At 41.7% G+C, this 23,709-nt stretch overlaps 1 protein-coding gene across 2 annotated transcripts in view; it reads right to left on the reverse strand.

The window, feature by feature from the left end:
* Positions 1–11,360: 11,360 nt before the first annotated feature.
* PRELID2 (PRELI domain containing 2) overlaps positions 11,361–23,709 on the reverse strand; it is an 84,216-nt gene continuing 71,867 nt past the window's right edge. For both annotated transcript variants that reach the window (XM_004008917.5, XM_060415879.1), the window contains exons 6-7: positions 20,189–20,258; positions 11,361–15,767 (exon numbers count right to left, since the gene is read on the reverse strand). In XM_004008917.5, the coding sequence (XP_004008966.2) occupies positions 20,199–20,258 (60 nt within the window). In that variant the 3' untranslated portion in view covers positions 11,361–15,767; positions 20,189–20,198. The remainder of the gene's footprint in view (positions 15,768–20,188; positions 20,259–23,709) is intronic.

Here is a 23,709-nt window from a genome sequence, read left to right on the forward strand (position 1 = left end):
CACAAACTGAAGGATTTAGTAAGTCTCTGTACCCAAAGTACTAGAATGAAAGGAAAAAAAAAAATGTCTGTGTGGATGTTTTTCAAGGTTAGACTTAGCATTCACCAAATTCTCAAAAAGGCTGAAGACTTCCACCAAAATGTCAAGAATCTCTGAGCTAGGGGAGAATAAGCTCCAAACAGATGGGACAGGAATGGAATGTGGACTGACTAAATAATAAAAAGACAATCTTTTAACTGACCATGTGGTTGACAGTTCTCTGGTTAACCAACAAAGGGAGACATTTTATCTTACAGTGGGAAAACATTAAAAAATAGTACTCAAACATTTTAAGGAGAAGGCAATGGCAACCCACTCCAGTACTCTCACCTGGAAAATCCCATGGACAGAGGAGCCTGGTAGGCTGCAGTCCATGGAGTCGCTAAGAGTTAGACACGAATGAAGTGACATAGCAGCAGCAGCAACAAACATTTTAAGTATCTCACTTCAACTTACATAAATTACATGTAAGTGCCTTTGCCAGTCTTCTTGTATGGAACCAAGGACTTTTCGTGAATGCATCCATTGACTAGATTTCTATATTACATTTCTCCCATAAATAAACATAATGCATTTTCTGATTCCCACTCTTTCTCTAAATGAAGCAAGAGCATAGGGACTCTTCAGAAGCAACCTGAGTCCAGAATCCTTCTTGACTTTCTATAGTATCTGCTGCTGCTAAGCTGCTAAGTCACTTCAGTCATGTCCGATTCTGTGTGACCCATAGATGGCAGCCCACTAGGCTCCCCCGTCCCTAGGATTCTCCAGGCAAGAACACTGGAGTGGGTTGTCATTTCCTTCTCCAATACATGAAAGTGAAAAGTGAAAGTGAAGTCCCTCAGTCGTGTCTGACTCTGTGCGACCCCAAGGACAGTAGCCTACCAGGCTCCTCCACCCATGGGATTTTTCCAGGCAAGAGTACTGGAGTGGGGTGCCATTGCCTTCTCCCTATAGTATCTAGCCCACATCTAACTCAAAAGCAATCTTTTCTCAATTTAATGCAATTAGTCTTTCCAATGGAAAAAATTAGGTTTCATAAAAACACCCCCTCTCTGCTCCCTAATGTTGATAGCTATGGGATGCAGAATAATGATCCCCCAAAGATGAACATGAGCTTCTCTGGTGGCTGAGTGGTAAAGAATCTGCCTGCCAATGCAGGATATGTGGGTTCGGTCCCTGCATGGGGATGACACCCTGAAGTAAGAAATGGCAACCCATTCCAGTATTCTTGCCTGGGAAGTCCCATGGACAGAGGAGCCTGGCAGGATACCATAGGGTAGCAAAAGAGTATGACATGAGTTGGCAACTAAACAACACCAACAACAAAAATGACCATGCTCTAATTCTCAGAACCCATGAATATAATACTGTTTGGCAAAAGATGATAGCAGATGTGATTAAATCAAAGTTCTTGAGCTGGGGAGATTATGTCAGCTTACCCAGTGAACCCAGTGTAATCATAATGTTCCTTGTGAAAGAGAGAGGTGATGAGACAGAGAGAAATTTGAAAATACTGTACTGGTGGCTACTATGGAGGAAGGAGCCAGTCACAAGTCAAGGAATGTAGGAGGCATTTGGAAATTGGAAAAGGCAAGGGAACAGGTTCTCCCTTTGGGCCTCAGGAAGGAATGGAGTCCTGCTGACAAGCCAGTGAAACTCATTTCAGACTGACCTCTAATGAGATAATAAATTTGAATTGTTTTACTTTGCCAACAAAGGTCCATCTAGACAAAACTATGGTTTTTCCAGTAGTCATGTATGGATATGAGAGCTGGACTATAAAGAAGGGTGAGCGCCAAAATATTGATGCTTTTGAACTGTGGTGTTGGAGATTCTTGAGAGTCCTTTGGACTGCAAGGAGATCCAACCGGTCCATCCTAAAGGAAATCAGTCCTGAATATTCATTGGAAGGACTGATGCTGAAGCTGAAACTCCAATACTTTGGCCACTTGATGCAAAGAACTGACTTATTGGAAAAGACCCTGATACTGGGAAAGATTGAAGGCGAGAGAAGGGGATGACAAAGGATGAGATGGTTGGATGGCATCACTGACTCAATGGACATGAGTTTGAGTAAACTCCAGGAGTTGGTGATGGACTGGGAGGCCTGGCGTGCTGCAGTCCATGGAGTCACAAAGAGTCGGACACGACTGAGTGACGGAACTGAACAGAAGCCACTAGGTCTATGGTTATTTGTTAAAGCAGGAATGGGAAATGAATACACCTATTTACATATTTAATTAAATAGTCATAACTGCAATGAACATAAACTGCTTTGGGATAAAACAAGTCTTACAAAACATGTAGTTCAATTTTTGAGAACAGGATTATTGAAGTAAATGATTGAGGTATGCTAGCAGTAATTATTCAGGATACTGCAGACATCAGTCACCATGTTTCAGGGGAAAACAGAGTGTTCATTAATCCAGCCAACCAACCTCCTAATCTAGAAAGAAAGCTCACTTTTTTTGATTGGTTGCTAAATGCCAGGCACTGTGCTAATTACTTTACAACATTTCTGTCAGTAAATATAGCTTCCAATTACATTTCACCAATGAGAAAAAATTCAGAGTGCTTAAATAACTTGTCTCAGACTACGCAGTTAGTAAATGGAAGACTTACTAACTAACACTTGATCCATGATCCATCCAGTTTGACAGTTTAGGCTCTAAAAGCCCCTTCTAAACATGAGTTTCTACATTCCCCAGATTCTAACCCAAACAGCTTATTTTACTGGTGAAAAAACTACAATTAGTATAAGTAAGTCTGGCTCTATCACCATAGTAGTCAAAATCACAGCAAGAAACAATAGTCACACAGGGTAATTTGAAAGGAACTAAAAAAAGGCCTTTTCACGAGATGTGTTTTTATACACACTCAGAAACCATCACTGAGGCAAAGTGGAAGTTTATTCCACATCAAGGAAAGAAGGCAAATAAAATTCACATGAAAATGACATGACAAAATGCAAATAAGAGTTTGTGATCAGGAAATATCAAGGGATATATAGACATTTCTCTTTGATGTTTCTAGCGTCACATGGCATTATCAAGAAATTTCATTTGCAATATGATAAATATGTAGCCAAACAATGAATCCAATTGAGCCGCTTACTATCTATGGGCTCTCAGACAAGTCACTTACCCACCGAGAGCCTCCGGTTCTTATCTGAATGTTACCTCCTACCACCTCCACATGGCTGCTTCAGGGATTATGCATGATAATAGATACGGAAGTGCTTAGTAAATAAACTGACATGGCCTCTACAGATATGAGAGATGATTACAACATGTGAAATAAATGCAGTGGATGATCAGCGTGACAAACTGTGTCATTAGACTAACGCGTGCCAACTCAGGCTCCCTCTGAAAAGAGTAGAACTTTAGCTCAGAGAAATGCTGGGTTTTGTTTAAAACCTTGTTGATGTTACAGGCTTTGTCATCCAGGACCTTTCATCACTGCCTCTGACATCTGAGAAATGCCAAATCGAATAATCATCCTTAAGTAAAGTAAGATGACAAATTAAAATCCAGGCAGGGTCCTTTGCAATTACAACCTACTACTGCAATTGGCCCTTGTTTAAAATGGTTTCATTAAATCCAACTGCACAATTCCCTCTTGCAATGTATAGTATTAAATTGCTGCTACACAGTGAGGCCACACATTTATTATAAAAATAAAATGCCAAAAATCACAACCATTTTGGCCTTTATTTTTCAAAAAAAAATCCTTTTACTGAGTGTACAATATAGTGACAAGTGAGCTGCTCAGACCTATATTTTGAGAAAAACACTTTTGTTTGAATGTATGAACTGGTGAGGCAGAACAGACGCTAAGTGAATTGTGAAATGGACTATCTTAACTTTACATTTCTCATACTCCTGAGCAAAATATTTGTTAAGTGAATGCTGAAAAAGAGGAGAGGGCGGCATGTGGATGACCAACTAATCTGGAGATGTAATTCACAAAAGATATGTAAATAATAATAATATGAAAAAAATTTCAACTGTAAGCTCCATGAGAGCAAAGTCTTTATTTTGTGAACTATTCTACCTCCAACACCTTCTTCCACCAAGTGTGGAACACAGGAGATGGTTGACATTTACTGACAGGATGGATGACCTTCCCTGGTATCCAAATAAGTGCGTGCAACCTAAAACCATAGGAAGATGTCATTATTCACCTAACAGATGACCAAAATTTTCATTTTGCTTTTCATGAAAAACAAAACAATGTTGACAAAGCACAGAAGGAGAAGCTTTCAGGTGTGATTCTATTTTGGAAACAATTTAGGAGGAGGAGTCGGGGAAAAGGAGAGAGAAAGAGAGAAAATAGGGAGAGAAAAGGAGAGATGGAGGATCTCCAAGTTCATTTATTCCAACTCCCTCATTTTACAAATGATGATGTCACTCATTTATTCCAATGGGACCAAGTCCTTTCCCTCAGAGCTGTCAAATGGAAGAGATAGACCTGAACAAGTTATCGGAGGAAGTGCAGTGTGCTACGTGAAAGGGTAATGGAGATCCCGCCTAGTGAGCTTCGGCTCCCTCACAGAGCTAGCTTAGGCTCTGAAGGAGCTTCCCAGAAATGACACTTCAGCTGAGACTTGAAAGATAGGAAGGTTTGAAGCAGAGGAAGGAGCGCAATGACTTTGGACTTATAAAAAAAAAAAAGTCAGTGGTACTAAACTTAAATCCCCGAACATTACAGAAAAAACAAAGCAAGAATACTATGACAAGTGAAGGAAAGAAGATAAATCAACTGGGAAACTTGAGGCCCAAACAATATGACAAAGAGTTTCCTTGTAACTCACATGTTTCAGGCTGAGTGCTGAAGAAACCAGCAACCTGGAAATGCCAACAGGCACAGACCGAATAAAAGCAAACCAAAACAACAAAAGCCCTCTCTCTCTAGGCAGGGGACCAGGAAAGGGGCAGCCTAGTAATCACTAAAAGAAGATGTTACCCAGAGAGTCACTCAGAAACGCCACATGATAAACCAAACAAATTTTCTAAAATGTGTTTGAATGACCCCAAGGAAGGCATCCCCAAAACAGAACAAACAGAATTTTTTTTAAAAAAAAAGGAAGACTTAAGCCCTAGTAAGTCAATAATTGTATTAAATATAAGTGATCTAAATCACCAATTAAAAGTCAGAGAATGCAAAATAGATTTAAAAACATGACCCAACTGTATGTTATTTATAAGAAATGCACTTAAAATGTAACATTAATAAAAAAGAAATGTAGGCACTCCTATCAGAGGTACTCTAACTAGAAGAAACTTAGGGCAAAGAAAATTATAAAATGATAAAAGAGTAATCCAAAAAGAAGACATAGCAACCTTAAAAGTATACGTACAAAAGAACAGAGCTATAAAACATGTAAAGCAAAAATCTACAGACATAAAATGAGGAACAGACAAATCCACAATCGTAGTTGAAGAGCTCAATACCCTTCTCTCAACAATTGAGAGTACAGCTACATGGAGCATCAGATAGAACATAGAACAATTCAACACCACTATCAACCATTAGGATATAATCAACGTTTGTAGAACACTTCTCCTGCCTGTAAGGTTCAATCCCTGGGTTGGGAAGATCCCCTGGAGAAGGAAATGGCAACCTACTCCAGTATTCTTGCCTGGAAAATCCCATGGATGGAGGAGCCTGGTCGCAAAGAGTTGGACACGACTGAGCGACTTCACTTCACTTCACTTCCCCCAACAATAACATGAAACATATACCAAGATAGTTTATACATTCTGGGCCAGAAAAAAAAAAAAAAAAACAGTAAACGTAAAGAGTTGAAACCATTTGAGTGTGTTCTCCAACCATAGGGTAATGAAGTTAAAATCAAAAGCAAAAAGATATCTACAAAATTTCCAACTGGAAGACTAAACAACACACTTCTAAATAATGAATGGGTCAAAAAAAAGTCTTGAGAGATATATTTTTTTAATATATTGAACTGAATAAAAATGAAAATACACCATATTAAAATTTGTGGAACGTAGTTAAAGCAATGCTTGGAGGGAAATTTATAGCACTAAATGTATACAACAGAAAAGAGAAAAAGTCTCAAATGAAGAATCTAAAATTCCTACCTTAAGACCTACAAAAGAAAAGCAAAATAATCCCAAAGCAAGCAGGAGACAGAAATAATAAAAATAGAAGTCCATGAAACACACCAGAAAAGCAATACGGAAAAATCAGTGAAACAAAGAGCTGGAAAGATCAATAAAATTGACAAACAGAGCATATGATTAAATACCAGGCAGACATCAAAAAGATAATATGAAAATGCTATGAACAACTCTACACACAAAAATTTGACAATTTATACAAATATGCAGCAATTCCTCAAAAAACACAAGCTACAACAACTCACCCAGTATGAAATAGAACATTTGAAGAGCTCCATAACATAGATCACATTTGTAATTGAAAATCTCCCTAAAACAAAGATCTTCAGGCTTGGATACTTCCACTGGCAAATTCTACCAAATATTTAAAGAATTAATACCACAGTCTCTTCTAGAGATTGCTTGAGTGTTTACTATGTGCCAGGCACTCTTCCATTCCAACTGTTTTTACATGTCTTGAACTTATCTAATCCTTTCAACAACCCTATAAAATAGGCCCTATTACTACTCCATCCTATATGAGGAAAATGAAGCCCAGAGCGCTTATTAGGCACACAGCTAGCACAGAGCATAACTAGGATTCTAGTTAAAACCTCTGGGGTCTATTTGAAGCCAATCAGATTTCTTGTATTTTAATCTAATGCCAAATTTATTGTCAAAGTTCACTTTTGTGAAGGGAAATTCAGATCTGACCAGGATGTGTTATTTCAACAAAGACGTTAGGGTAATAGCAAAGCTGGCATTCTCAATAGAAACATGTGTTTTTTAAACAAAAATAAAGGTTATTCCTGCTAGCAGCTGCCATACAATTTCCATCTACATGACAGTTAATATATATCTGTAAACCAGAAAAGAGCTTTCTTATTGGAAATGATAAGAGCTTCATGATAGCAGAAACAGCCGCACCACTATAATTACAAGAATCAAAACACTGCTTCATTAGTTTTTCCCTGTGTTTGTTATTTTACCCCATCAAGACTAATTACACCCCTTTCCATTGATTTTAACAAGCACCCTGGGTTAAACACTATAGACAGCCCAGTTAGAGAAAGCTGTGGTTTATAGCTGCATCTGAACTGCCTCTGTTTAGAAGAAAACAGTATGCTTAAAGCATTATATTGACAAATAAAATTTTCTTGACTTATGTTTTCTCTGAATAAAAGTGGAAACATGACTGCTCCCCTCAAAAAAAAATGTAGAGAAAAATAATTTAAATTTTAATAGTCAGTAAAGGCTCTTTCCACTTATGTACTTCCTTCTCAACAACCAAGAGCTCTACATTAACTCAGTCCTCAAAATGATCTGTGGTGCCCCTGAAGGCAAGCCTTGCCCCAGTTTCCTGGGTATTTGACACGTGTTCTATTACAAGACATTGGCAGGCAAAGGCCATGCTGCCGGGAGGGAGGCCGACTCAGGGGCACAGCGGTTCTGGCAGTTTTGGGGGTCGGAGGTGGCTCCCATCAGGTTTCTCCAACTTTTCCAGAAAGGGACCTCTAACCAGCAGAACAGGGCCCTGCAGGATTTGTTGTTGTTTAGTCGCTAAGTCGTGTCCAACTCTATTGCCACTTCATGGACTATAGCCCACCAGGCTCCTGTGTCCATGGGATTTCCCAGGCAAGAATACTGGAGTGAGTAGCCACTTCCTTCTCTAGGGGATCTTCCAGAGTCAGAGATCAAATCCGCATCTCCTGTATTCGCAAGCGGTTTCTTTACCACTGGGCCACCAAGCTTTGAGGATGTACTAATTGCAAGTGTTTCTATATGACTGAGCATATATAGCTGCCATCCTTCAGTATTTCCATTATGTTCAGCCTAACATAACACCTGCTATGTACAATGCAGCTTGCGAAGCAGGGTCCCAAGCAAGACGTCTTTTATGTCTCCTTTTGTTAAAATTAAGAATCCATTGCAATCTCACACTCCATGAAGTTATACATTCAAGAAAAATGTTTTTCCTGCAAATCTTTGAGAGCAATTTGCTAAGAGGAGCATTTTGCCCATCTATCTTTCAGCTCCACACATCCTTCAGAGAGATGGCCATATTTTCCCAGTAGAAATACATACACTGCTTTGAGAATTGCTGGTGATGCCCCTAGGAAGAGGTTTCAGAGGTAGATCAGAGGGACTGGCTGGCACTTTGCTATTTCCCATTTCTTCGCTGCAAAATCTTTGCCTTTAATAAGGCCCCCAAACCATTGTTACCATTTATTGTTTCAGGACAAAATGGTTCTCTTGACAGAACAATTAACACCTAAGGAAACAAGTTATAATGCTGGCTCTAACTTCACACAACTGAACTGAACTTCACACATACAAAAAGACTACTCTCCATACTGGAATGGTTCCAACTGTAATCTGATGCATAGTTTAATCCAATTTAAAACTGTAATTAAAAATCGTAGCCATCTAGTTTCAAAGCTTTAGATCCAACCACCAAGACACCAGAAGAGCTGTATTGAACTTTTTTCTGCTGTATCTGAGGATATGTTCAGAAATATTTTTAAACAAATGAATTAAGGCTCTAAACCTCCACGCTATATTCCCCAGCTTTAAAATGTCATTTGGGAAAGAAATTAAGACATTAAAACTTTCCTTGTAGTCACCCTAACCTAATCAATGACTGGTATGACCTTGTACATTTCTCCCCTCCTTGCCCCAAATCCTGTTTCCATTTACTATAATGTTACACTGGGATCATTCATTTATTGAATTTTTTCTGGCTGCTTTTTGGAGACTTCATGTCCTGAGGACCACAGAAAAAAAATTTTTGACCGATTGACAAGAATGACTTTGGTTTTGACTAATTACTCCATCCTTAAACTACACAAATAACAGAGGAGCTTCAGCCCCAAAAATAATTTCCCTTAAACCTCTAAAGGAACTGGCAATGCAATCATTTCAAAGTCTGAATAACTGATGGACTCCTGAATTTAAGGAGACACCTAAACTCAAAACAGGAAAACAAAAGCATACAACTGAACAGTTAGCATTTTCTCCTTTGTCATCGGATCTAAAAGTTCATCCTGGCACCGACACAAAGCAGTAATGATTCCATCAGCAGCTTAACAGATGGCAGGCACTAAATGGCTCTAACCTTCTCGTAGAATGCTGGAGAATAGCTCTGTGGAGTTTAATTTAACAGGATGGTGACTGCTATTTTCTCTCTGCTGTCTCCTGCACAGCATGACTGTCCATAGCTTAGAGAGATACATCTTAAGGTCCGGCAGTGCAAGTCACTCAGTTTAACCCTTTAGGACAAGTAAGGATCTTGAGTTGTTAGGGGATCCTTTTTCTGCATGGGATTCTGTTCCACCAAATACAACCCAAAGTTTTGAGTTAACAAAGCAGGCTGTGCATGCTGGCATATTTTTAGGCTCTCTTTTCTTCTATTAGCATTTAAGAGACACTAGATCATCTTTTCCTTAGACAATGAATTACATTTTTCTGAAGGACTAAAATCCCGGGTGGCACAGTGGTAAAGAATCTGCCTGCCCATGCAGGAGACACAAGAGACACGGGCTCAATCCCTGGGTAGGGAAAATGCCCTAGAGGAGGAAATGGTAACCAAATCCAGTTTCTTGCCTGGAAAATTCAATGGACAGAGAAGCCTGGTGGGCTATAAAGTCCACGGGATTGCAAAGAGTCAGACATAACCAAGCACACACACAGGCAAAATATTAGGAAAAAAAAGTTTTCATATTGCAAACTCCTTCTCCCAGCCAGCTTAAGGATAACCACATTACTTAGAATCCTGATAGAATCGCTGCAGCTGTTCATGATCAGCTGGGGAGCTTGATGCCACCCTGAGGCAGGCACTGCAGCCTAGAATCTCTGGGGGTGGGATCCAGGCATCAGAATTTTTGAATCTCCAAGGGGAATCCAATTGACAGTCGAGGAATGTAAGAAATATTGCATTTTAAGTTAAATCTCTCAAGTGTTTCTATAAGTTAATTTTTATTTGGAGTCCTCATCACACTGGGTCTGTCCTTCTTAGGACTCTACCCCTTTACCTGTCTCAGTCTCTCCAAGGCTTATGTGAAGGCTCCAGGGTTTTCAAGATGAGCCAGAATTAGTTAGTATGACCTGCCCAGACATCAGGGAAACCAAATACTGGAACTGACTGCAGCCCTGAATTCAGGGATGTCCTCAGAGCAGGTTGTAGTAGTTAGAAAGGTCTGAAAGCAAAAGCCTTCCGTGCTTCATATTGCTCCCTGCAGTTATGGTGCACTCCTGACCAGGGTAGGAAGTGGTCCCACACAGGGCAGCTCCACCTTTCTGTGTATAACGCTGAGCCTGGAGAGAACTCATCTTCCAAAACATATGATGTGCCCTGCACCAATTCAGACACGATTACACTACCGTGCAAGCTGCTGGTGAGGCTGCGGGACCATCGAGCTATACATTTTGTGCTGAGCTCTCCACTATGCATCCTGTGCTATTTTCTGCATCTTTTAATTAAATAAGCAATCATGGCGTGATTAACCCAAGTGATAAGTGTATCTGGTCTTACCATCAATTAGTGCCCCCCCCCCATTGTCCTCTCTTAGTAGAAGGAAGTGGTAAGCCTCTTGGAAATCCACTGATCAAGTCAAAAGAGAAGACAAATCCCGCCCTTCTATTGCACACAGTAGGTGTTCAATAAGTGCTGGATGAACCAATCAAGGACTCTACCCCACAAGGGCCCCAGGCTTTAACAAAGGAAGACTTGGACAGGGCACTTTGGAAACAAAGCACCGAAATCTACTTGCATACATTCAAGTAAAAGGTGGACAAATACAAGGACAAAAGCCAATCTCATAAACAAAGTACAGAAAGTATAGCTGAGCCTCACAAACAGGTCAACAAGCAGCTGCTCTGTCTCTGCCTCCCCTTTAGGACCACATGACTTCATGTCTGCTTCTCATGCCTTCTTGCCCTGCAGAACCTTGCCCTTTGTTCCATTAGCACAGGACCCATTTTCTCATCTGGTAAGAGCAGCCTCTGCTTGTTTCTGGGAGAAACAATGGCTCAGCTTGGGAGAGGCAGGGAACTAACATATCTGACTGGCCTAAAACTCTTCTCTGTGATTGCTAAAAAGGACTAATATTACTACATTAGATTATCATTGCTACAAATGATACACACAAGCTCTGCCGGGTGGTATGATTCCCTCAAGAAATTAAAATTCACACATAAATATTAGTTGTGACACCTTTATTTCAGGAGGATGACAGGATCAAATTTCAAAGGGATACAACTAATTTGTAGCTCTAAATCACAGTAACACTGAATCAAAAACACTTTATCCCAAACAGACAGTTGGCACAGAAAAGTTCATTTGTAATCTACTTACGTTTAACATTATAAAACTGTATATCTAAGAACACTAACACAGTTGGGGAGACAACAGAGTACAGATCTAAGGATATTGGTACCAATATTTCAGTTATCTTATGGTCACAGATCGACAACTGCAGTTGAGGATCAGGAAGTAAGTCAGAGGAAGTAGCAGAACCACTAAAATAACATAGCAGCACTGATCCACTTCACTGTTAGAAACGCCTCCCAAAGACTTGCTTGGCGCCTGTTTACTGTTACTTGACATAGTATGCAAATTAACAGCATTAGCCAACCCCAGGTAGCAATGGACAGGGAAGTTCATAGAGATACGCAGAGTTAAGGCAGCAAGACATGACAGGGAACAGTGACAGAAAAGAAGAAACTTGGAAAACCGTGGTAAAACTCAAGGAGCAGAGCTGTTCAGCAGAGGGGTTTTAACAAACCTGAACAGAACCTGAAAGAAGTCAAAACATAAATGACCACCCAGAAATGAAATTCCTATCTTCAACAGAGTCTGTTTACAAAAGCAGGGAAATCGATACTAAATTAACAGTTCCACGTAAATGGCTGAATTAGAGCAAAAAAGATGTGCGACTTAAAAGAATAACCTTACTGAGAGAGTGGCATTGACATATAAACACTACCACATGTGAAACAGCCAGCCAGCTGAAAGTGCTACACACAAGGAGCTCAACTAAGTGCTGTGATGCCCTAAAGGGGTGGGATGGGAGGGCGGCTCAGAGGGAGGGGATATACGCATACATACAGCTGACTCACAATGCTGTACAGCAGAAACTCACGCAACATTGTAAAGCAATCATAGTCAATAAAAAACAAAGGATAACCTTGAGTCGGCTATACCATGTGCCCATGATGTCTGATAAATAAGATATTACTACACAATACTGCTTATAAAATACACAAAGCAATTTATATCAAAAGAATATAGCACCTTTTGTATCCACATAAAACCTGAAACCACAAAAGCTCACTCTTGGTGAAAGCACCTCAATCATGTAGGGATAGCCTAAGTCAGCCTCTCTGTGCATGAGAGCTTGACACTGTGTCCTGAGTGATCACCTGTATTAATCAGTGGGCCCAATCGACTATAAAGCCTTCTTACATGATAGACACACAAGCCACAAACACTTCCCCTATATCACTGTTTCTCAAAATCTGGTCTGTGGAACAGCACAACCAAATCTCTTGGTGAATTTATTTTAAAATGCAGATCCCTGAGTCCCAGTTGAAATTTTGTGAATCACTGGGGCAGACCCTCAGAACCTGCTGTTGAGCCCACCTCCTCAGGGATTTCTGGCATAGCAGAAGCCTGAGAATCACTCTGATCCAGCCTCACCTTCACTTGTAGGTTCAGCAACCAGGCCAGGAGCAGACTGGCCAGGTCTGGGAGTTAACCCTGCCCGCTCATATTCCTAATGTGCCCACAAGGCTATACTCCTGGTTTTGACATTTAATAGATAGTCAGGTTAGATGTGGACTTCTAAATGTTGTATCACAGGAAAAGGGTTCTGACATATAATTTTTAAAAAATTAACAAGCCCTAATTAATTTTAAAAAGAGCATAAGATTTCTAAGCCATATATGTAAGCTTGAAGTAATGGATGCCCACAGAGAAAAAAACAGTGAAGAAAAATGTCTGATGTGAGTTCAGAGCACTGCTCGGGAAAGGGGAGGAAAATACATGTGAAAGCAGTCTTGGAGGAGAGGCAGAGAGCAGCTTACATCCAGAATCAGGAAATGCAAATCTCTCAAAAATTGGCTGAGATGTTTAAGCTGGTCCTTAACACTTTTGAAGCAAAGGCTGGAAACTACCAGCAAACATGTTTTGTTTGGCTGGCACAATGTTTTAAACAATTCTGAATTCGTTGCCAATACATAAAAATTGGAAGTTTGTTGTTTTGGTTTTTTTTTTTTTTTTAATTTTATCCTTTCCCTGGAAATTGGAAGAACAAGAAAAACCAGCCACTTGGCAGCCCTGTGCTGAGCTGGGTGGCAGCTGCCCACCTTTGGCAAACCACATATTCCTGGGGTCTCCCTAGGGTCCACCAGCCTGCTTCATGCACCAGATCACTTGCCAGACCCTGCAGGTATTTGCATCAGCTGCCCCAGCTTTAAGCAATTAAGCCCAAAAGTCAGTCTCTCTGTGCTTTACTCTAACAGTAATTCCTGCTACAAAGATGCTTTCCTACCTTGGAGGTGTTAAAAAAGGAATCAGATAATACCTGCAAATCACCTAGAAATCCCTGTAGAGTTCGTGTCCTTAGCTGTTCATTGGAACCACCTAGGGAGCTTTATTAAAAAAAAAAAAAAAAAAGCTGATGTTTAGGATCTACCCTGGAGACTCTGACTTATTGGTCTGGGATGAAACCCCCACAATAGGATTGCAGAAAGCTCCCATGTGGTTCTAATGGACAGCCAAGGTTGAGAACTCCTGCCTTCAGGGAATGCAAGTTGTTGAATGTGAAGGGTTAGATTTATTCTTTTTTTTTTTTTTTTCTGGCCAAACCATGCAGCTTGCAGGACCTCAGTTCCCTGACCAGGGCCTGAACCCAAGCCATGGCAGTCAAAGCGTGGAACACTAACCACCAGGCCACTAGGGAACTCCCAAAGTAATGATTATTCTAACATCAGCTTCCAAATACTGGTTTCCCACCTCTCACCTCCATGATAACTCACATTACCTTTTACTTTTGGAAATGTGCCATTATTCCAAAAACCTACATTTACAAACTGGAAAAGGAGGTCAAAGCATGTTCAGATTTCCACCATTCATTTTCCCTCTGAACCCAACCAAAGGATGAAACACTAAGGAAATGAAGGTAAATTTTCCTGAGATACAAAACTCAGGCAGCACAAACAGCTCAAATACCATAAGAGGAGCTCACAGTGGCTGGCTTGTATTTAAAAAAAAGAAGAAGAAAGAAAAATACAATTCCTCTGAAATTCATCAGTGCACTAAATGGAAAATTTTTTAATATTTTTTTAAAAAATGATTTGCCCAAGACTTTCCAGAAATGGCCCAATTTTTATCTTCAAATGAATTGCAAATTATTGCCTCTCTTCAAGCTTTCATTTAGGTAGTGCATACTAACTTTTTGGCTTCTGATCATAGGAAATGCAAACTACCATCATCTAATTTTCAAACACTAATACTACATTACATTACACTGGAAAAGCACATTTCCAAAACAGTATCACATAATAATAATAATGGCTTCTATTTACTTCTGTGTACCAAAAGCATGCTAGGCACTTAATCACATGTTGTCCAATTGTTACAACAACCTCGTAAGGTTAACTGTATAACCCCATTTTACAATTTTAAAAATGAGTATCAGAAAGACTTTAAACTACATACATGATCATGGAGCTGCTGGGAGCCGCACATACGTTCAAACCCAGTTCTGTTTGGCTCCCAGACCTGCGCTTTTTACACCAAACACCCTGGTTTAATCATCACAAGTAGAGAGATCTGTGCCCGATTATCCCTATTCGCCCAGTGAAAAGAACCAAGAGGTCACGTGATCTGCTCCACAACCCAGAATGCGTTTGAAGGGGCCAAGATGACAACCCACAGCCCCCCTGCCCACGCCAGGTTGTGTTAAGGACCAATCACAGTTCACGTTATAAAAGCTATGCTGGTGGCAGGTACGTTGTATTGCTGGGTAGAGAAAATCAAGTGCTCCTGACTTCTGAGACTCTTCAACATTACTATGACTATGGCTTAACTTCAACACAGGTCTGGTGTATTTCTTTCTGTTTCAGGCCACCCAAGAGTCAGGTATCGGGTTTAACTCCTTTATTTGCCTCAGCATCCTCTTGTGAATTCTATGAGCCATGATGCAGAGAACAAGCAGAAACACACATGATTTTCCAGGCCTCTGGCCCATCCCTGGCTGCCCTGACACCATCACCAGGCAATCAGCAGGATGTCCTGATGAAGGACGGACATCAGCTTCTCCAGGATTTTTTCTTTGGACATCACCTTCTCCGGGATTTTTTCTTTATTTGTAAAATTGCAGAGCTTGTGCTGTAAGAATCAGCCAGAAGATGTCAGCCCCACAAGAGCCTCTCTCTGGGGCTGACTCTCAGGGGCATGGATCACGTCAAGTGCCAGCAGGAAAGTCTCCTCTTCTGTAAGCTGCCAACACCACATCCTTAAACCTGTATCTATAAACCCATGTCTTTGGATGTGTTGTGTCCAAGGAAAGATTCTCGAGCAGAAGTTGACACAACACAGCTTCCCTGCAAGAGAAAGCAAACAGGCTTTATCATCTAATAAACATGTCTCAACAGTCAATACTTATTTGCCCACTTTTTCTGAAGCAACTCTTAAGAGTCACTTGAATTCTATCACTATGGATAATTCTTGAAGAAATTACATTTCTGCCTCCTAATGATCTTCAAACAAAGCAAGCACCTCATTTTATTAAGTCCAGCTACCCAGAGGAGCTGGTTCAAAGGGAAGTTAAGATATAGCGAAAACTGAGGTCTTATTCATTTCGATGTGAAAGAAGGTGACTATGTTATCAAACCTCACCAGGCCCGGCCTCCCAACTGCCAGCAGCAAGAACAAACAGATGTCAGGGCTATTTGTTTTCTTCAAAAATGACAGGAAATCAAAAATCTATCAGATGGATGTGTCAGCAGCACACCGCAAGCAGACTGGTTAGTGAGATTTATGCACCTCCCTCTTGGCTCAGGACAAAATCACCTTCTAACTATTAACACCAACTAGAATACACATGCCACTGAGATATGGAAGCATCGTTAGTGTGAGGTGGTAACCCTGCACAATGTGATCAGGTTCTATGTGTGATTTTAAATTATGCACATTCGAAATGTATAGTAGCATATAAAAATATTAAGCAACACCTCCTTGGACACATTTGTACAGACCCCATGGAATGCTTTTTTAAAACACTGTTAAGAACTGCAACATTCCAAAGCTCAAAATCTGAGTACACTGTACATGGCACCTAAAGTATCGCCCCATCAGAGGGCTACTGCATCTGCTAAACAAAATGCCTATATTTCTACCCCACTATGTATGTGCACTAGAACTTTATGAAGCAATTTTAATGACCACTATTGCTGGTGTCTTAGCTTCATCACTGTGATCATTCTAATGCTTTTTCATGCCTTAAAATAACACTCTCCAACTGGTGGTCAGAGTTAACGCTCATGCTATTCTTAACTTTGGACTAGAGGCAAGATGTGATCAAACGATACATTTAAAACAAAACAAAGACCATACCACCACCAGGAGGCCACCTCGTGTTAACATAGGAGCCATCAAACTCTAATCCAGGGGAGCGACAACTTTTCTTAAAGGGCCAGATAGTAAAAGATATGTCACAGCTCTATGCTTCTGCTGTAGCTGGAACATGACCAGGAACAAAGCTGTGTTTCAATGAAACTATTTATAAAAGAGGCCACAGGTTAGATTTGACCTCTGGGTTACAGTTAGCTGACTTCTACTCTTTAGCTATGGAGCTAATCCCTACCCCTCACCTCCCCTCAGCCCTTTCTTTTAATGTAGCATTTTATTGCACATAAAAGGAAGTTTCCCTACCTACATTCTCCCACTCTGGCAAATGTCATTTTGAGAAAATAAAAAGTTCCATTAAGATAGGCATATTTCAAACTTGCCAAAATTTTGTAAAAATAGTCCAAAAAATGAGCTAAAAGGTGGGAGCAATAAGCTGGCAACAGCACTACAGGAACAGCAATGCCTCAGAATGTTCCATATCGTGTTTTTCATGATGCTTACATAGCTGTATACATTTTGTTAGGTAAAGACGACCAAGACACCGAAAAGAGTGTCTAACGGGCTTTTAATGGGGAAGCGCTCCTGGGCGGGGTTCCCAGACCCGAATGAGGCAGGTGGAGGAAGTCCGCGCCCAGACGGACCGTGTTGGGGGAGGCTTTTATACGTTCCTTGCGAGGGATGGTCAGGCTAGATGGACGGGGGTTCAGGTAGGTCGCCAGGCCAAGGCGTCGCGGGCTGACAGGTCCTTCTAAGTGGCTGGGGTGGGGCGGTTTTAGCCGGGGAAGGGTGCTGCCATTGGTCCCCGGGATCTGGGAGGACCCTTCCGTTAGGGACCTTCTCGCTGGTGGGAGAGAGGAGGGGCAGCGCATCATGGCCGCCGGCAAAGTGTGCTGTCATTGGTCCCCGGAGGGAGGGAAAGGAGGGCGGCCCGTCATGGCCCCGCGGTCTGGCCTTACACATTTGTCAAAACTTACGGAGTCATACACTGAAATTAGTCAATTTAATTGTGCTGATGAAGGCAATTTAACTGAGCAATGAAGCCAATTTTGAAAAAAGCATAAAGCCTTGGCCATAGCCCCTAATTTGCAGTGACTGTAGACCCCTGTGGTAAGAGTATACAGTCCTTAATTCATATTTGCTCCTGAGAGAACTGGTCATAAATGATGACAGTCTGAACTATGTAAATCCTTCAGGAACTCTGTTGCATTAAAGGCATTAAATGCAGCTCTCTTGCACCCAACTCCTCATGGCATCCAGACCTCAAATTCTTCACTTCAGGGAGAACTGGTTGCTTTTTAGAAACAACAAAAAGCCTCGGGATCATGACTTAGCTTTCCACCACAGTAAAACCAAAACCAAAAAACAAGAACATGGATCATTTAAGATGGGAGGTAATGCTTATTAAATTTCCACTTTTTCACTATAACCCTTTAAATTAAAACCACAAGCTGATGATTTCAAACACGAGGTGTTGTTGAGTCTCAACCCTTTTCAGTCATCTTTGCTCCACTGTGAAGCCTGTCAACCTTCAAGGAAGGGGAAGGAAAGATAAAAGTGGCAAACAGGAAGAGGCTGAGATGCTAAAATCAGGGAAAAGCCACACACAGAAGATTACTCCTCTGATTAAAGTTGATGGAAGATCTACACAATAATTTCAAAATGCCAGCTATCAGCTTTTGCAGGATTCTTGCATTTCAGCTGTCTCCAACTCCAAGATGAGAACTTATTTAAAGCAATCATTCTTAAAAGTGTGGTCCCTGGACCAGCCTCACCAGCATCCCCTGGACTCTGGTCAGAAGCACAAAGCCCCAGGCTCCACCCAGACCTCCTGAATCAGGAACTCAGAGTGGGACTCACCACTCTGCGTTTACCAAATTCTCCACCTGATGCTGATACTCACTGAAGTTTCCAAATCGCTGATTTAAAGTCTGAAAACCGATATATACTTGTAAGAGGAGTTCCTCATTCTCTAATTAACCTGACTTTAGATTCCACCCTGCAGGGTAAGATGGGCTCTGTGCCAAGTGCACAAGCACCAGAGGTCCTTGGTAAACCTCACAAAGAGGCCAGTCTGGAAAAACAGGGGGATGTGGCTGAGTTACTCTCCACAACGTTCCCAAGAACAGAGCAGGTGTGGGAGCACACCACATGTTGATTCCTTGCCAACATTTTTTGAGCACCTGCCATGTGCCAGGCTTTCACTAGATGAAATTATCTTGCTTAGCCCTTCCAGTAATAAATAGATGTATCAGTATGTGTTAAGTATACAGAGGTTTAATATTCATCAGAATGGAGTCAAACTTGCTAACAAGCAGAAACCCTTTATAATTCTCCAATCCTCAAGCCCAGGCCTGGCCAGCATGCTTTGAATGCTGAGGTTCTTGTATACAAATATTCATTTTGCTTCTTCTTTGGTTAACTGTTCTCAAACTTCATTGGATATCAAAGTTAGAGACCAGGTCATTTATACAAGACCATGTATACTCTAGTTTAAAGCCAATATAATAAGGAACTTTGAGGTAATTCTGAATTACCCATGACAATGTTTGTTCTACTCAAAGGTTTTACCTTCTCTCAGATGTTAAAAACTGAAGTCAGATAAAGTGTGTAACATGCAAATCCACTAACTTATATTAGGCTTTCAGTCTCTCAGATAACTTTGTTCTGCCCTTCCCAGCAAGCATGTCATTCTCCTTGATGTAGCTAATAAAAACTTAAGGAACTGAAAAGGAAATGCTTCTGGAATCCCCCTGCTTATCTGTTAACCCAACATCACTTGCCCTGAAAGTGGTGTGCGCTCCAGCACAAGTACTATCTCTTCCGTCCTCTGCCCACGGCAGGCATTGCTAATCAATCACAACACTCTCATCCAGAGCCCGAGGTTATTCTCCAGGCCTTGGAATCCTCCTCAATAGCATCTCAGATAGCCACCCCCAATCAGCAGGAGTATACATGACTGATGAAATATCTGTATTTTACTGATCAATCAACATGCCCCTTTCTTATTTTTTTCCTACTCCAAATACCGCTTTAAACCCCTGCTTTCACTGTTCCTGGGACAATAAAATTAAGCGTCAGTTAACTGTGAACTGCAGTCTCTACAACCTATGCTATCTTGAGGGTGGCAATCACAGCGGACTGTATTGAGCAGTTTAAACAATCTAAGAGCAGTTGTAACCCAGCACGTAGTACAAAACTGCTCTGAAAATCAAAGAACCAAGCAAATAAAGGTATATAGAACAGATAACAAAAACACTTGCAAGAAGCATCCTGTGAGTATAACTGGGAAACATACGGCAAGAATAGCCCAGGGAGGCTGAAGCATAATACTTGGGCTTATAAGCATGAAGACATGGTTTGAGTAAATAATTCTGATTTTGCTTTTGGTACTCACTGGTGATTCTTTATTCAGCTAAGGGGGCACCACACTGTTCCTCTAGCAGCATCTCCATTATTCTAATTCCCTATGGAAGAAGAAAGAAACATCAAAATGCCGCATTTCATGGACAAGCACTTTTACATTTATCACAACCTTTCCCTTCAAGGAATCCAAGCAATGGCCATGTATTCATTTCAGAAAAGTAGGCTTGTAGTCATATCTCACATTTTTATAATATTCCATTCAGCAATTTTATATACATTATCTCCACATGTGCTCAGAACTACTTGGGGAAACAGAGCAGAGCTGTGAATCTTCCATTTTAAACATAAGAAAGCAATTCAAGCGACTTACTGTGATCCTGCTACTAAGTGGCAGTGCCAGAGCTGGAATAATCATGGTGATAGTTAACACTACACTAGTGACATCAGAGATCACAGATCACTGTAACAGGTATGATGACGATGAACAAGTCAGAAATTACTGAAATGTGACACAGAGACACGGAATGAACAGATGCTGTTGGGAAAATGATGCCAAAAGACTTGCCTGGGGATTTCCCTGGTGGTCCAGTGATTAAGAATTTGCCTTCCAATGCAGGGGACATGAGTTTGATCCCTGGTCAGAGAACTAAGATCCCACAAGCCACAACCAGAGAAGCTGACATGCCACAACAAAGACCCAGCACGGCCAAAAAAATAAACTTGCTTGATGTAGGGTGGCCACGAGCCTTCAGTCTGTAAAATGTGCAATATCTGTGAGGTGTGATTAAAGGAGCTATGCCTGTGTTTACTCAATACTTACACAAGTGCTAGACTCGCTGCTAAGGTCTGCATGGGTGTTATCTGGTCCACCGTTATCTGGCGGTGGGTACAAGGTGCGTTACAGAGATACCCCCCCTCTGCCAGCACCACAGGCTGCTGCCAGCACACAGCCACCTTCAGCCAAAGGGAGCTGCGGTACCCGAGGTCATGCCCCTCTCCAGGAGTGGCCCACATCGGATGGCTGGCCAGTATAAGGTAGAAAGACCCAGTCCCCTGTGTAAATTTGGGACAACTCGGAAGGGCATCCCATTGCCACAGTTCCCCCTGGGCTGAGGCCTTCATCACACCTGCAGTTCACGGTTACCTTCTTTCTGCCTGCTTCCCTCACTCCCTCACAAGCATTGTTCCCAAGAGCCCACTAAAGCAACCCTCTGCACACAAATCCCCAACCGAGCCTGTGTCAGAGAGCCCAGCCTTGTTTAATACACACAAAATTCCTGAACAGACACCCTCATTTTACAGATGAAGAAAACAGAAATTCAAAGAGGGTTTAGTAATTCCCCCCACATTATACAGCTATTAAATAATAAAGCCAGAGGAAGAACACAGACGCTGAATTCTGGTTTCAGGGGCACCCCTTAACATCACAAGGCTCACACCAAGGCTGAACACATCAAGTTGCCGGCCCACCCACCTCAGCTGGTCAAGTTCTACCCTGAAGGAAAGAAGAGAGCAGGTACTCCCTCTTTCCTTCTTGAAGGACAAGTTCTATAGATCAGAGGCTAAACCTTAGATGGAAAGGCAGGGTTTTGATGTATGAAATGGAGTGTTAAGGAATTCAAAACTGGGTTATCAGAAATGGGACACACTGCACTCGGGGACAGGACAGAGGATAACAACGCTAACTTAAATTGCAGGCCTCAGGCCCCACACAGTAAGGCTTTGATTTTGGAGGACTCTAGTGGACCCCACAGTGCTGTATTTTTAACTGGTGCTTCCCACAGTCAAGCAGGGCTAGGAAACACTGAGTGGACCTACAGGAGACAGTAGGGACTTCCTACCCGGGGTTTGTTCTGAGCCACAGGAGGGGAATGCATCTCTAGAGAAGACAGCACACTATACTGAGTACTAAAGTACACTGAGGGCTTCCCTGGTGGCTCAGCAGTAAAGAACCCACCTGCAATGAAGGAGACATGAGTTCAATCCTCAGGTCGAGAAGATCCCCTGGAGAAGGAAATGGCAACCTACTCCAGTATTCTTGCCTGGAGAATCCCATGGACAGAGGAACCTGGTGGGCTACAGTCCATTGGGTCGCAAAAGAGTAGGACACAACTTAATAACTAAACACCACCACCAAAGCACACTAAACAAAAGTTAACATTTCCTTGAGGCTCCTTGAGGTTTCCAAAGGTCCTTCAGATTTCCAGCTGTTGCTGTTGTTCAGTCACCCAGTCATGTTCAACTCTTTGCAATTCCGTGGACTGCAGCACGCCAGGCCTCCCTGTCCCTCACCATCTCCCAGAGTTTGCCCAAGTTCACGTTCATTGCTTCAGTGATGCTATCCAGCCTTCTCGTCCTCTGATGCCCTCTTCTCCTGCCCTCAATCTTTCCCAGCATCAGGGACTTCTCCAATGACTCAGCTGTTTGCATCAGATGACCAAAATACTGGAGTTTTCAGCATCAGTCCTTCCAATGAGTATTCAGGGTTGAGTTCCCTTAAGATTGACTGGTTTGATCTCCTTACTGTCCAAGGGACTCTCTGGAGTCTTCTCCAGCACCACAAATATAGCCACTATCTTGAAAGGAAGAAATATTAACTAAAGGATCTTGTTGATGCCAAGAAGCATGGACTATGGGGCGAACCAAAACATCAGACTGTAGGGCCAGGCGCCCTGCTGAGTATCCTGCTGGGTACCTCAGGCTCCTCACTTTTACCAAGGCATCACTTAGACCAGAGAGTTCAGGGCACCCGGAGGCTGACTAAACAGTGCAACTGCACACCAGAATTACTAGGGGAACCCACAAAAGCAAATAGATTCCCAGCCCTACCCGGAGCCCTACAATCGGAACTTCCAAGGCTGGAGCGTGGAGTCTGCAGACAGCCCTCTTGTGGTTCTGAAGCATGACGTGTTCAAGTATGAGAATTTGTTTTTAAAAAAAAAGCAGCTGGATACCACCTCCGGACACTGATGAAACAACTGTCCTTAATCATTTCAGAAGATACAGCACATACTCTTAGAGCTATTTACCATTTTAATTAGACAGGAAAGGAGGAGTTGGGAATGAAACAAGTGGAATGACATTTAAACTAATTCTGCTCTCACTCATTCAACAACAGAACCAGTTCACAAATATTTACTGGGCACCTGCCCATGTGCACTGGAGAGTAAATGGTGGACAAATCTAAATCCTTGCCTGCGTGGAACATATGGACTAGTAGATTTCATTCCCCTTGTCTCTTTTTTTTTTTTTCTTCTTTTCCCTTTGGTTCAACTAATCCCTGGGCAATAATTAAATGCCTTCCTTCTCTTTTCAGAATGAATAAAAACAGCCATGTTAATTCTGTTGCAAGCTTCTTTTTATAGAGTGGGCCCCAAACTCTAGTCAGTATGTCTTTAAAACCAGAAAAGCAGACTCCTTCCTTAGAAGTGAGCACCAGTGAACTCTTTCCATCTGTCTAAATTAAGAACGCCACCATTTACTGAGCCAAGAGCTAGCTGACGTAAGTGAAGACTTTGGGGTTTGCCTTGGGAATTGAAAGACATTATTTAT

This window comes from Ovis aries, chromosome 5, assembly GCF_016772045.2.
Source record: "Ovis aries strain OAR_USU_Benz2616 breed Rambouillet chromosome 5, ARS-UI_Ramb_v3.0, whole genome shotgun sequence".
In the NCBI taxonomy this organism is placed as follows: domain Eukaryota; kingdom Metazoa; phylum Chordata; class Mammalia; order Artiodactyla; family Bovidae; genus Ovis; species Ovis aries.